Genomic DNA, 16,414 nt, shown 5'->3' with positions numbered 1-16,414 from the left:
CCTAATATATACCTATCTATGGCCTATAAATCTATCTGGCTACTATCTATCTATCTATCTATCTATCCATATCTATCTATCTATCTATCTATCTATCTATCTATCTATCTATCTATCTATCTATAATCATCACCACTCTCCTTATTAGGACTAACAATCAAGATATCATAATCGTCATCTCTCATATATACCTACCTAATATATACCTATCTATGGCCTATAAATCTATCTGGCTACTATCTATCTATCTATCTATCTATCTATCTATCTATCTATCATCTATTATCTATCTATCTATCTATCTATCTATCTATCTATCTATCTATCTATCTATCATCTATTATCTATCTATCTATCTATCTATCCATTATCTATCTATCTATCTATCTATCTATCTATCTATCTATCTATCATCTATCTATCTATCTATCTATCCATTATCTATCTATCTATCTATCTATCTATCAATCACATATGACTTTGTGAATGTACTTATTCATGGCTGCACAGGACATATAGCAGGTGGCCTAGACCTGACTGGAGAAATAGTTTCCCGATCAGTTGCCTCCGACCTTCTATAATTGCTAATTGCTGTCACAAGATGCCGGATTAGCACATTTCTGGAATAACTCCCTGTTTACCCGGCACCATCCACCTTCCTGTAAGTACTTTCTAATGGAATCCTAATCACATCCAAATAGCTCCATAACCAGCTCTAATTGACGGCCATAAATCCTGAGCTCCGGTCACTGCCATCACACACAGCTCCAATCACCCAGCTTTCCACAGTGCTGAAAAGTGCTGCCAGGACACCATTACCCCTTGTACTAAGGTCAACAACTAATGTTTTTCATATATTGTTGTACATTTTGTTCATGATGAGTTTGATGCCTAAAGGATCTCTGCTGACATCCAATATATAGGTGACATCAGCCCTAACTAAAATGATAAGATAACTCAATCCTAGTCTCACAGTATAAAAGTAGCTCACAATGAATGAGCCCAAACACTGTCCTCTCTCTCACTCTCATCCTCTTTTCTCCATCCCTTTCCCTCTCCTTTCTCTCTAACTCCCTGTCTCTCTTCTCTCTCCCTGATGTCTCTCTTCTCTCTCCCTCTATCTATCCCTTCTTCTCTCCCTTCCTCTCTTTCTATCTCTTTCTGTTTCCTTCTCTGTTTCTCTCTCTCTCTTTCTTCTTTAAGTTACTGCTAAATGCAAAATAAAATAGTTGCAAAAACACCCAATTCAAGAACAATCTAAGAGCTATGGAAATAGAAAATACTGAAGTTATATTTAACCCTGAATGAATATATAAAACTAAAACACAAAAAAATACTGTAAACGAGTTTGTGCTAACTTATACTGTATACATGTCCAGGTTTTGTATTACAATCCATGTTACATTTATTACGTTTTCTACATACACATTTTCCCTTTCTATTCATTGTGATTACTATGACATCATTATGTTTTATATTTGCATTAAGTTATATTATTTTTATTGATGTTCTTTTACTTTTATTAGTTGTTTGCTATCATCATCTTCATCTTTAACATTTTTTTCTTCATCTCCATTATCTTCATCCTATTATTCTCTAATGTTTCCATACTAATATAAAGTAATTAAAAGCACAATCAGATGCCAGAAAGGTATTGTACCTAAACATTTTAGCACATTGTTAACAAATGAGTGTGATAATTCCATCTATCAGGGGTCTCGGTGTGAGAATTGCATGGGCTCCTGCCTTGAAAGCATCTTTCTTGTAAAATTAACAAACCAAACACTTAGTAAAGTTTCCTCTCTCTTTTGTTGTGTTAACTCTTGGACAAATAGGCTGAATGAAGTGGATGAGAGTTATTCTGCACTTGTTCCTATGGGTAATCCCAGGCTGGGCTACACGTGGGTGACTAGGACCAGCCCTCTCTGGGGACCCTTTTGTTTAGCTATTGAACATAAGCACCTTCTGAGCTTCTGTGGTCTTCACAAGAAGCCTCCACTGCAGCTGAAGGAGAGTTAAAGCTGACTGCCTCCAGGGATCTGACATGTCTAGGTCATTCTATGTGGATTCATTAATAATTAAAGACTCACCAAGACCTGCTCCATCTTTACCAGATCTCCACCACCATCATCATGGGCAAGACTTTCTCCTGCCCATCAGCATGCCATCTCCAACAGTCATGTCTGTTGCTGCACCCATATGTCCATCAAGGAAAAGTGGCAGCTTTTGTGTCTGCCCCATCTGTGTCACCTCTCACCTGCACTCCTCCAGGACTAGCATCCCTTTACTGAAGAGTCAATTCCCAAGTGGAGATGCTCAATATTGCCAGAGGATGAGCCAACAGCCTGCACCTGCAGTGGTCCATGCTGGGCACTCACCTGTCTGCAATCCCACCTACAATGTCACAGATCCCAGGAGATTCCACTGCCTGTCAATGGGTAAGAGACCTATCTACACACATAAGCAGCTTCATATATTCATTGTATGCCTGTATCTTAGCTCCTCCATAACTTTATGTGTGAGAAAGGGCATTAGCATCAATGTGACATGTTCTTGACTGCATAAAATATGTCTATCCATGCAGAAGACAGATTGTAAAGCAAGTGCACAGTTTCTTACATAGTACTGTTATAATAATGAGGCACTGATGGGGAATAATCCCTGGCCCTATATGGGTCATTTAGAACAGAATGTCAGTTTAATACTAATTTAAAGAATATTTTTCTACACAAGAAAAAGAAAACATTTATGTTGCCTTGTGACCCATTTAATGCTATGTTGATTTCATTGTTTAGCTATTTACTCAGTATGTTCATTTAACCCATTCATATTTCATCCTCAGCCAATACAGAAAGTGGCCAAATGCAGAATGGTAAAAGAATGAGGACAGCATTTACCAGCACCCAACTCCTGGAGCTAGAGAGGGAGTTCTCTTCCAATATGTACCTCTCCAGATTGAGAAGAATTGAGATAGCTACCTACCTGAACCTATCTGAGAAACAAGTGAAGATCTGGTTCCAAAACCGAAGGGTGAAGCATAAGAAAGAGAATAAGGGGTCTCAAAGGAACAACCATGGAGGTTGTAAATGTGCAAGTGGTCAAGGGCATTATCCTGGCTCAGAAGATGAAGGCTCCTTATCTCCAGCTTCTACCACCGAGGACAAAGAGATTTCACCCTTATAGTAGTCAACTTCTACATAACAGACTGTATGGCCACTGCACTTGTGACCCACGAGCCCAAATGATCAACCGCATCCTGTGCAGTTATCCAGACACTTATGCTATAAGTTCAATTAGGCTCCATTTCACAGCATGCTGGGAGCCAAACCAGCCTGGACTGATGATGATCTGTTTTATTCTTGGAAGTATAGCATAGCCACGTATGTGCATTGCTTGGCACTTGCCCAGGGTTGGACATTTTTCTTCTCACTGTACAGAATGTTTTGGCTGCCTGAATTTAGCTCAACATGTAGAGGATGTAAATAATTTACTTTCCCAATTTGTGTAAACTCACCTGCATGTGAATAGTTTTATACAAAACTACAATTATATTTATATTTATTTAAATAAATAAAAAAAGGTCCTCACTTGTGTTTCATTTCACTATCCTTTGTGTTAAAAGATGTGCTTGAATGGACCCAGACAAATGATGATTTACTTAATGTGATTGCTTATTATACAGGCTAATACCATAATATGGGGATTACAAAAGAAACACCAGCATGTAGTGCCAGATCGAAACATGTGATGCCACATATAAACCTTTAGATAAAAAGAAGAGTGAAGAGTTTTAATTGGCAGCTAAAGTCTACAAGGTACAAGGGGATTTTTTTTTTGAATATCGCCTTTACTATTAAATAATAATAATAATATTAATATATATATATATATATATAAAATGATTGTTTCTTGATTCACAGCAATAGTTGCAAATATATATATATATATATATATATATATTTACATATTTGCAACTAATGCGGTGAATCAAGAAGCAATCATTTTACTTTGATAATAAATAATATAATATTGATATACTGTTAAAAAATGTAGATTTCTCAAATTTACTTGCAATTATACACTCAAATAACAATTTATCTGATATTTAAGACCATTTAATACATTAATAATATCACTCTTGATTTTGGTAGTATTAAAAATGACTCAGAGTCATTAAGTGCAGTCATATAGGTAAAAGTGGTGCCCACTGTATCCCTCACTTCCAGGCTCTTCTGGCTCTTTGAAGACTTGGAGGACAGTCATTGATATGAATAGGTCTGAGCACTGTCATCAATAGTCTCTTTCTAATAGAGGGCAAGGTTCAGGAGGGTGCAACAAAAAAGCTTCTGTATTACAGGACATTATATGGTCTGGGGGCAGCTTGCCAAGAATAAACTGTTATTTAGAGTATTTAGAGGAAAAGTTTCCAACAAAGCAATAGGATGATATTACAAATTAATGGTGCTATATAAATAATAATAATAACAACTTTCAGACATTAAGTTCTCCTGTTAGCATATATTCACTATTATTGTATCACAAATACAGAATATCATTATGGCTAACTTATCACAGATACAATGAAGAGTCCTAAAAAAAATTGACAGCTATTCTTGCACCATAACTTTATATTTGTGTGTACTATTTAATATATTCCATATTCCTCAACACCTCATATATAGCTAGAAAGAGTCTAAAAGTACAAACTATTCAACATGGATGCATACACAACATGCAGAAATAAATATACAAAGATTTGTGGGCCAAACTCAGAATGTTGGCGAATTAAGTGATTTATGCAAAGAATGCAGTAATATAAAGATGCCGCCAGATTTACTTAACAATACTTAAAGGAATCTGCATCAAAGGTGAATATTCTCCTCACACCTTACTAAGGTATATTCATATTAGCAATTTTCTCCTCCTGGATATAGCATTATTGAGGTATTATCTCTGAGATAGTTTAGTTTCCTATTTTCACCATTACTTTTTTTTTAGTAGAGGAGTTTATATCCTCTTTTATACGAGTATCTCACTTTAGACGCTATCTTTAGGGTGGCACTTGTGGGTAACACCTCATCATTCTTCTCAATAAAATATTTATTATTTGTTAATATTTTAATTAGAGTGAAACGTATTTGTTATACTAATTGAAACTTTAGACACACACCTGTGAATTGAGCGATATCTTTGTCCAATGTTAGATGTAATTTATTCAGCCTCTCAAATCAATTAAGAAGTAAGAATATTAATACTTTGGTTAGTGCTGTTGCCTTGCAGCGCTGGAGCCCTGGGTTCAAATCCAACAATGAACAACATGTGCATGGAGTTTGTATGTTCTCCCCGTGTTTGTATGAGCTTCCTTTGGGTTCTCCGGTCTCCTCCAACATGCCAAAGAACCCCCATACTGATATAAAATTTAGGTTGGAAAGTGAGTGGTGCAATGTATATAAACTGGTGCAGAATATGTTGGCACTATAAAAGTAAGCAGAAAGAAAAAGCTAAATAAATATGTAAAAAAATAATAAAATCCCCCCAACCAAACCACTATGACCCCAGAGAGAGAATGGAGGAGAAGAGGATCAAAGAAAATTTAGCCTTTTTTCTTTAAGATCCTAGCAAAATGTAATTTTTTCTTCAGCCGTCTCTGCCTCTGCATGTATAGTGAAAACCTCTTTTTCCATAATGATCATCTTTCTTTTACTGTTTATTTTAATTTTCTTTACATTACAATATACAGCAATCAGCCAAAATGAGATATATTCTAACATTGTAATTGCCTTGGACAATCGATACATAATCAAAATTCTTGTCAAAAACTGGAAGCGGTCGATTACCAATTTTTTTTTAATATAAAGTTTCCATATTTACATACAATTATAGCATCATTGTATAAGACATAAACCCTTAAACAAAACTTCTTTTCGCAACTCACAATTTTTAGCAAGTCGTCCGCTGTTAAGTGTAACAAGATAGGTTGTATTTTATATGTTTTCCGGGGATATTTGTATTCTCATTTACTTAATAATTACAAAATCAAAGTAAAGTAAAGCAAAAAAAGCAATTATAATGAACAGAAAAGACAAATGAATATATGTTACTGTGCTTGGGTGTAATAGTAAAAACTGAATATTATTTCCATTATTAGCATCAACAGTTATTTTGACACTAACTTAATATTTTGATAATTACAATCATGTAGCCAAGCCCCTTCACTTACTACAATGGTATTCATGATACTAATCCCTCTACCTGTCCAGCCAATGGTCATGTGAAAAGAACAGCTTGCTATAGGGAGCAGCGTACAATAGATGCAGGGAGCAATAGTTTCATCACATGAATACTTGCTCTGTGTATCTTACAACTGTTTCTTTTGCAGCATTGTCCCAATGCTCTGGGAATATTTAAATGACTGCTCCCCTTTGTATAGTTACCAATCCTTTCCCAGATGTATACCATTTACATAGCATATGTTTGACAGACTCCGGTTGAACTCCCTTTTTGGATCTAACACTAAACCTTTTGCACAGTATAAAATTGTGCTCATGATTCCAGGTTGTCAATAGGCTGTTCACAGGGGATCACAAGAATCCAGCCTCTTAATCCTTTCACTGTAATGACACCCAGGGCTAAAACTCATGAGAAGTGGACTATGCATTGCTAACTAACTTCTCATAGATTAATGAAGCGATGACAATTTAGGCTTCAAGTTGGCACTTCCAAGTGTTGGGCATGAGGAGTTGACCAGTCTTGATTTTATATACCCCCCCTCAGACCCTCCTCTTTTGGAGAGGAAACAAAGATTTATAGAAGGATGTTGAATTGAAAGGCTTATTTCAAACAAGTCAATAAAGAGCCTGTCACTTGGCCACAAGGACCATGCAGCTTTGATGACTTTGTATTAGTCGCTGGGTTGTAACGTAAACTCCTATTTGTAGGCTTCTATTGCATTACATACCATTGAAGCGCTTAGGGACATTTGCATTGGTTTTATATTGTTGTTCAGCAAAAGATACTATGTCCTTCATTCTTTTATATAAAGAGAGAAGAAAAGCTGTTAATGGTTCTTTATAAACTACAATTAGGAGGGTCTGAAATATTATGTAGGGGAGGGACTTTGATGTTTTTGGCATTACATTGACTACGGATATTCGAAATTACTTTAAAATAAATACTGTATCTTATATGCTTCACGACTTACAGACACATACACAATATGGATAAAAGTATTCATTTCATTCTGTCTGATTGCCACAAGTGTATACAATCATGCACCTATCCAAGAAGTCTGTCTTTTCCAACAGTTGTGAGACAATGTGTTGTTCTAGAACTCCAGTCCTCACGGCCCCCAACATGTCATGATTTTTAGGATGTTAGTATTACACATGTGATGGAAGCATCATCAAGGTATCAGGATTTCTCTCACCTGTGCAAGGTGTTAGGTTTGCTAATGACAGGTGTTATGAAGGCAATCCAGAAACACAGTGTGCTTAGCGATCAGAGCGCACACAGTGATCTGACAAATACCCAAAAATACAAGAACGAGCTCTGAGACGTGGAAACTCTGTAGACTGCACACCTGATCCTATCCTAAACACAACTAAAAGCGGCTGTGGATTGCGCCTAACAACTACCTAGGCAACTCGGCACAGCCTAAGAAACTAGCTAGCCTGAAGATAGAAAAATAGGCCTGACTTGCCCCAGAGAAATTCCCCAAAGGAAAAGGCAGCCCCCCACATATAATGACTGTGAGTAAGATGAAAAGACAAAACGTAGGGATGAAATAGATTCAGCAAAGTGGGGCCCGATATTCTAGGACAGAGCGAGGACAGTAAAGCGAACTTTGCAGTCTACAAAAAACCCTAAAGCAAAACCACGCAAAGGGGGCAAAAAAAACCCACCGTCCTGAACTAACGGCACGGCGGTACACCCTTTGCGTCTCAGAGCTTCCAGCAAAACAAAAGACAAGCTGGACAGAAAAAAAGCAACAAAAAAGCAAAAAGCACTTAGCTATACAGAGCAGCAGGTCACAGGAACAATCAGGAGAAGCTCAGATCCAACACTGAAACATTGACAAGGAGCAAGGATAGCAGCATCAGGCGGAGTTAAGTAATGAAGCAGTTAACGAGCTCACCAGAACACCTGAGGGAGGAAGCTCAGAAGCTGCAGTACCACTTGTGACCACAGGAGTGAATTCAGCCACAGAATTCACAACAGTACCCCCCCCTTGAGGAGGGGTCACCGAACCCTCACCAGAGCCCCCAGGCCGACCAGGATTAGCCGCATGAAAGGCACGAACAAGATCGGAACCATGAACATCAGAGGCAAAAACCCAGGAATTATCTTCCTGAGCATAACCCTTCCATTTAACCAGATACTGGAGTTTCCGTCTAGAAACACGAGAATCCAAAATCTTCTCCACAATATACTCCAATTCCCCCTCCACCAAAACCGGGGCAGGAGGCTCAACAGATGGAACCATAGGTGCCACGTATCTCCGCAACAACGACCTATGGAATACATTATGTATGGAAAAGGAGTCTGGGAGGGTCAAACGAAAAGACACAGGATTGAGAACCTCAGAAATCCTATACGGACCAATAACACGAGGTTTAAATTTAGGAGAGGAAACCTTCATAGGAATATGACGAGAAGATAACCAAACCAGATCCCCAACACGAAGTCGGGGACCCACACGGCGTCTGCGATTAGCGAAAAGTTGAGCTTTCTCCTGGGACAAGATCAAATTGTCCACTACCTGAGTCCAGATCTGCTGCAACCTATCCACCACAGAATCCACACCAGGACAGTCCGAAGACTCAACCTGTCCTGAAGAGAAACGAGGATGGAACCCAGAATTGCAAAAAAATGGAGAAACCAAGGTAGCCGAGCTGGCCCGATTATTAAGGGCGAACTCAGCCAACGGCAAAAAGGACACCCAATCATCCTGGTCTGCAGAAACAAAACATCTCAGATATGTTTCCAAGGTCTGATTGGTTCGTTCGGTCTGGCCATTAGTCTGAGGATGGAAAGCCGAGGAAAAGGATAGGTCAATGCCCATCCTACCACAAAAGGCTCGCCAAAACCTTGAAACAAACTGGGAACCTCTGTCAGAAACAATATTCTCAGGAATGCCATGCAACCGAACCACATGCTGAAAGAACAAAGGTACCAAATCAGAGGAGGAAGGCAATTTAGCCAAGGGCACCAGATGGACCATTTTAGAAAAGCGATCACAGACCACCCAAATGACTGACATCTTTTGAGAAACGGGAAGGTCAGAAATGAAATCCATCGAAATATGTGTCCAAGGCCTCTTTGGGACCGGCAAGGGCAAAAGCAACCCACTGGCACGAGAACAGCAGGGCTTAGCCCTAGCACAAATCCCACAGGACTGCACAAAAGTACGTACATCCCGTGACAGAGATGGCCACCAGAAGGATCTAGCCACTAATTCTCTGGTACCAAAGATTCCAGGATGACCAGCCAACACCGAACAATGAAGTTCAGAGATAAGTTTATTAGTCCACCTATCAGGGACGAACAGTTTCTCTGCTGGACAACGATCAGGTTTATTCGCCTGAAATTTTTGCAGCACCCGCCGCAAATCAGGGGAGATGGCAGACACAATGACTCCTTCCTTGAGGATACCCGCTGGCTCAGATAAACCCGGAGAGTCGGGCACAAAACTCCTAGACAGAGCATCCGCCTTCACATTTTTAGAGCCCGGAAGGTACGAAATCACAAAGTCGAAGCGGGCAAAAAATAATGACCAACGGGCCTGTCTAGGATTCAAGCGCTTGGCAGACTCGAGATAAGTCAAGTTCTTATGATCAGTCAATACCACCACGCGATGCTTAGCTCCTTCAAGCCAATGACGCCACTCCTCGAATGCCCACTTCATGGCCAGCAACTCTCGATTGCCCACATCATAATTACGCTCAGCGGGCGAAAACTTCCTGGAAAAGAAAGCACATGGTTTCATCACTGAGCAATCAGAACCTCTCTGTGACAAAACCGCCCCTGCTCCAATCTCAGAAGCATCAACCTCGACCTGGAACGGAAGAGAAACATCTGGCTGACACAACACAGGGGCAGAACAAAAACGACGCTTCAACTCCTGAAAAGCTTCCACAGCAGCAGAAGACCAATTAACCAAATCAGCACCCTTCTTGGTCAAATCGGTCAATGGTTTGGCAATGCTAGAAAAATTACAGATGAAGCGACGATAAAAATTAGCAAAGCCCAGGAACTTTTGCAGACTTTTCAGAGATGTCGGCTGAATCCAATCCTGGATGGCTTGGACCTTAACTGGATCCATCTCGATAGTAGAAGGGGTAAAGATGAACCCCAAAAATGAAACTTTCTGCACACCGAAGAGACACTTTGATCCCTTCACAAACAAAGAGTTAGCACGCAGGACCTGAAAAACCATTCTGACCTGCTTCACATGAGACTCCCAATCATCTGAGAAGATCAAAATGTCATCCAAGTAAACAATCAGGAATTTATCCAGATACTCACGGAAGATGTCATGCATAAAAGACTGAAACACAGATGGAGCATTGGCAAGTCCGAACGGCATCACTAGATACTCAAAATGACCCTCGGGCGTATTGAATGCAGTTTTCCATTCATCTCCTTGCCTGATTCTCACCAGATTATACGCACCACGAAGATCTATCTTAGTGAACCAACTAGCCCCCTTAATCCGAGCAAACAAGTCAGATAACAATGGCAAGGGATACTGAAATTTAACAGTGATCTTATTAAGAAGGCGGTAATCAATACACGGTCTCAGCGAACCATCCTTCTTGGCTACAAAGAAGAACCCTGCTCCCAGTGGTGATGACGATGGGCGAATATGTCCCTTCTCCAGGGATTCCTTCACATAACTGCGCATAGCGGCGTGTTCGGGCACGGATAAATTAAATAATCGACCTTTAGGGAATTTACTACCAGGAATCAAATTGATAGCACAATCACAATCCCTATGCGGAGGTAGAGCATCGGACTTGGGCTCTTCAAATACATCCTGATAATCAGACAAGAACTCTGGGACCTCAGAAGGGGTGGATGACGAAATCGACAAAAATGGAACATCACCATGTACCCCCTGACAACCCCAGCTGGATACCGACATGGAATTCCAATCCAATACTGGATTATGGGTTTGTAGCCATGGCAACCCCAACACGACCACATCATGCAGATTATGCAACACCAGAAAGCGAATAACTTCCTGATGTGCAGGAGCCATGCACATGGTCAGCTGGGCCCAGTATTGAGGTTTATTCTTGGCCAAAGGTGTAGCATCAATTCCTCTCAATGGAATAGGACACCGCAAAGGCTCCAAGAAAAACCCACAACGTTTAGCATAATCCAAATCCATCAGATTCAGGGCAGCGCCCGAATCCACAAACGCCATGACAGAAAACGACGACAAAGAGCATATCAAGGTAATGGACAGAAGGAATTTGGACTGTACAGTACCAATGACGGCAGACCTAGCGGACCGCTTAGTGCGCTTAGGACAATCAGAAATAGCATGAGTGGAATCACCACAGTAGAAACACAGACCATTCAGACGTCTGTATTCCTGCCGTTCAACTCTAGTCATAGTCCTATCGCACTGCATAGGCTCAGGTTTAACCTCAGGCAGTACCGCCAAATGGTGCACAGATTTACGCTCGCGCAAGCGTCGACCGATCTGAATGGCCAAAGACAAAGACTCATTCAAACCAGCAGGCATAGGAAATCCCACCATGACATCCTTAAGAGCCTCAGAGAGACCCTTTCTGAACAAAGCTGCCAGCGCAGATTCATTCCACTGAGTGAGTACTGACCATTTCCTAAATTTCTGACAATATACTTCTATATCATCCTGACCCTGGCACAAAGCCAGCAAATTTTTCTCAGCCTGATCCACTGAATTAGGCTCATCGTACAGCAATCCGAGCGCCAGGAAAAACGCATCGACACTACTCAATGCAGGGTCTCCTGGCGCAAGAGAAAATGCCCAGTCTTGAGGGTCGCCGCGCAAAAAAGAAATAATAATCAAAACCTGTTGAATAGGATTACCAGAAGAATGAGGTTTCAAGGCCAGAAATAGCTTACAATTATTTTTGAAACTTAGAAACTTAGTTCTATCTCCAAAAAACAAATCAGGAATAGGAATTCTTGTTCTAACATAGATTTCTGATCAATAGTATCTTGAATTTTTTGTACATTTATAACGAGATTATCCATTGAAGAGCACAGACCCTGAATATCCATGTCCACACCTGTGTCCAGAATCACCCAAATGTCTAGGGGGAAAAAAAAGTGAACACAGAGCAGAAAAAAAAAAAAATGATGTCAGAACTTTTTCTTTCCCTCTATTGAGAATCATTAGTTAGGCTCCTTGTACTGTTAGGTTTGCTAATGACAGGTGTTATGAAGGCAATCCAGAAACACAGTGTGCTTAGCGATCAGAGCGCACACAGTGATCTGACAAATACCCAAAAATACAAGAACGAGCTCTGAGACGTGGAAACTCTGTAGACTGCACACCTGATCCTATCCTAGCCTACCTAGGCAACTCGGCACAGCCTAAGAAACTAGCTAGCCTGAAGATAGAAAAATAGGCCTGACTTGCCCCAGAGAAATTCCCCAAAGGAAAAGGCAGCCCCCCACATATAATGACTGTGAGTAAGATGAAAAGACAAAACGTAGGGATGAAATAGATTCAGCAAAGTGGGGCCCGATATTCTAGGACAGAGCGAGGACAGTAAAGCGAACTTTGCAGTCTACAAAAAACCCTAAAGCAAAACCACGCAAAGGGGGCAAAAAAAACCCACCGTGCCGAACTAACGGCACGGCGGTACACCCTTTGCGTCTCAGAGCTTCCAGCAAAACAAAAGACAAGCTGGACAGAAAAAAAGCAACAAAAAAGCAAAAAGCACTTAGCTATACAGAGCAGCAGGTCACAGGAACAATCAGGAGAAGCTCAGATCCAACACTGAAACATTGACAAGGAGCAAGGATAGCAGCATCAGGCGGAGTTAAGTAATGAAGCAGTTAACGAGCTCACCAGAACACCTGAGGGAGGAAGCTCAGAAGCTGCAGTACCACTTGTGACCACAGGAGTGAATTCAGCCACAGAATTCACAACAGCAAGGCTATAGAAGTCCAGAAAGCGTGATCTGTTGGGGGCCATGACAACTGGAGTTTCATAGAGTGACCCGGTCACTTTACAGCCAGGGACAATGTGCACCTACTCTGTCACTCGAGCCAGGGAAACCCTAGACTCTTCCTATCCCCGGATTACTCTTGATGGTGAAGATGCAGGGGTCACGTACCTTGCCATGCTCCTGTATTAACACTGATCTCTTCCCTCCCCCACCCAGAGAAGTGTGTGACAGAAGGGTATAGGATAAGACAAACCTGACATAAAATTCTATACCTAAAAAATCATATATTGTGAGCCTTCGCGGGCAGGGTCCTCACTCCTCCTGTACCAGTTATGACTTGTATTGTTTAAGATTATTGTACTTGTTTTTATTATGTATACCCCTCCTCACATGTAAAGCGCCATGGAATAAATGGCGCTATAACAATTAATAATAATAATATATTTGAACTTGCCTCTTTACAACTGAACAGGACACAACGCGTTACATTTTTGTGCCATATTTGCACGTCTGGTGCCATAGCTAGCTACCATACATACTAAACTATTTAGTCAAAAGTTCAATGCATTTTTTAATATTTTGAGTTTACTTAAGAAGTTACCACGAAACGTGCGTTGGGGCGGCAGGGATCAACTACACTTACCAGTAAGTTTATCTTCTTACTTAACCTTTCTTAAAGTGCCTGTACTGATTCATCTTAGGAGTAGCTTATTTAGCACACTGCTATTGTTAATGGAGGTACATTTTCATAGAGGAATCCAGTATTATGTGTAGTATCATCTTGCTTTTGATCCCTGCACTATTGCCAGCCAGCCGTCGTGTTTTTATACTTTGATATCATGTCTATTTAATTAAAAAGTGTAATAAAGTAATATTTTATTGATTAATGTACTTGTTGGGTTTCTTATCCTTTTTTTTGTGCAATATTATAATGAGTTTGCCCATTTTTGATTTATTATTGGTACTTAGTGAATCATACTAAACTATTTAGTCAAAAGTTCAATGGATTTTTTTAATATTTTGAATTTATAATCAGAATAAATGTATCATCATTTTAATGGTTAGTCAAATCTATCACCGAGCTCCTAATACTCACTGATGGACAAATGTAATCATTTCAAGAGTATCCATTAATTATTCATAGTGTATAGAACCGTACTTAGTCAATATTCAAATAAGATTCCAAATCTATAATTTGCAAGTTGAAAATATTCTTCCAGGTTTGAGAGCTTACAATTATTTCCACGGATATTTCTGGGAATATTTAGTTAATTTTTTCCAATCTTTTCAATACATTAACAATGAAACATAAAATATGCAGATTATTTTATTAAAACCACCTGCCTACTATTGTGTAGGTTTCCTTTATGCCGCCAGAACAGCTTTGATCTACTGAGGGATAGACAAGATCTCTAAAGATGTCCTGTGGTATCTTGCAAAATGACATAAGATGAAAATTGAATGTTAGGGCATCCATAATTGTGGGCTATTACTAGCAGGTCCTATAAATGCTCGATCTAATTGAGATATGGGGATTTTCAAGCCTTAAAGAGAATCTGTCAGCAGGATTTAGTAATATAAAGTAAAGGCATAGCCATAGCGGCACTGTTATAGTGATTAATCTGATACCTTTGATGAAGGAATCTGATCTCTGGTTATTGTTTGATTCCATAGCTCATCTTCAAGTCTTCAATAAAATGGCACTGATGGCGATGCATTTACAGATCGAGATCTTGACTCAATGGCACACTCATTAAGCTGAACTCTCGATGTGCGCATGTGCAGAGTCTGGCACCATTTTATTGAATACCTGAAAACCGTCGTTGGAATCACACTGCGCTTGTGCCACCCAACCCAGTGATGGTGGTGGTAGTGCAGAAATTCAAAAAGGTACATTGGCATGTATATGGGCACCATTGGTCAAAATGACTGTTATTGTAAACAGTGAAAGGAGTTGTCCACTACTTGGATAACTACTTCTTGATCAAAATGTTTGGCCCTCGTAAAATAATAAAGTCTATACTCACCTCCCGTGCCAGCGCCTTTCCCCCTGTGTTTGTACTTGCTCTTCCTGGGACTTTCGTGTGGTGTTGTGACACGTGACCCCCACGCCAAATCAATGCTGACTTCACTGTTCCCACCTAATCAAACATGAAGAGGAAGTCCGGGCTGCAGCTGATCTGTGATCTCCTTTTCATGTTCACTTTGACAGGAGGTAGGGTCATTGACACCGGTGCTGATTGGGTGCTGAGGTCACATGTCACAACACCACACGAGAGCCCTGACAAGACAGCGAGTGCAGACACCGAGGAAATGGCGCCAGCACGGGAGGTGATTATAAGCTTTATTATTTCATCGGGGCCAAGTGTGGGGTATGAAAAGAAGTTGTCCAAATTGTACAGGACAAATTATTTAAGCAAGTCAAAGATTAAATGGTCTCTTAAAAGGCTAATGTTAAAGATGACACATTTCATTTATATTTTAGGCAAAAAAATGTATTTTGTCATTTTTTACATTTTAAAAATTAAAAAAAAAGGAAAATGGGCTGATGCAAAGGTTTGGGCACCCTTGGAAATTTGTGTGCTGAGATAATACAAAAATGTAATGAGTTGTGTCCTGTTCAGTTGAAAGAGGCAAATTCAAATATATGTTTTTATGTATATCATTTTATATATATAAAATATATTAAAATTTCCTGAAATAAAATTATAATAATGCAATATATAGTGACATAGAGTGACATAGTTTTTAAGGTTGAAGGAAGACTTTAAGTCCATCTAGTTCAACCCATAGCCTAACCTAACATGCCCTAACATCAAGTTTTTCTTGACTGATGGGGATTTATGGCATATGCACATGCAATACATCTCCCATAAAGTGTTATTAGAGCTCAGTTGTAGTTGTGAAAGTCCCCAATTTCCAACATACAAAGGTTTATCTGTCAGATTTTATAGATATTCAACAGTGAAAAAATAGTGACACACTGCATTGGATGGTAATTCTATCAAGATACATACATACAAATATATATAAGCAATAACCATGGTAGCACTAGTAACGATCAAGAATCTGTACCACTATTCACAACAGGACCTAAGCGGCCTATCATCAAATACATAGCAACAACGAAGAAAAGATGATAAATGACCAAACAAAGTATCATCAAAAATATATAAACTTTATTACTATTAAAATCCAGCAAGTATATGGAACGTGACACACAGAATGGTGCCACAGGGCTA

The 16,414-nt window shown here is 39.7% G+C and overlaps 1 protein-coding gene across 1 annotated transcript; it reads left to right on the top strand.

The window, feature by feature from the left end:
• Positions 1-1,883: 1,883 nt before the first annotated feature.
• On the top strand, positions 1,884-3,553 carry GSX2 (GS homeobox 2). The gene is made up of 2 exons (XM_069745783.1): positions 1,884-2,438; positions 2,843-3,553. The coding sequence occupies exons 1-2, from the start codon at positions 2,045-2,047 to the stop codon at positions 3,181-3,183; spliced, it is 735 nt and encodes a 244-aa protein (XP_069601884.1). The 5' UTR covers positions 1,884-2,044; the 3' UTR covers positions 3,184-3,553.
• Positions 3,554-16,414: the final 12,861 nt, after the last annotated feature.

Source organism: Ranitomeya imitator, chromosome 1 (assembly GCF_032444005.1).
Source record: "Ranitomeya imitator isolate aRanImi1 chromosome 1, aRanImi1.pri, whole genome shotgun sequence".
Lineage (NCBI taxonomy): Eukaryota > Metazoa > Chordata > Amphibia > Anura > Dendrobatidae > Ranitomeya > Ranitomeya imitator.
Note: the sequence above shows the minus strand (reverse complement) of the source record. Positions and strands in the feature narration are given on the sequence as shown.

Coding starts and splice junctions, on each gene's coding strand:
- GSX2 (XM_069745783.1), top strand. CDS start 2,045: ATGTCTAGGTCATTCTATGTGGATTCATTAATAATTAAAGACTCACCA. Junction 2,439..2,842: donor ATTCCACTGCCTGTCAATGG/GTAAGAGACCTA, acceptor TTTCATCCTCAG/CCAATACAGAAAGTGGCCAA.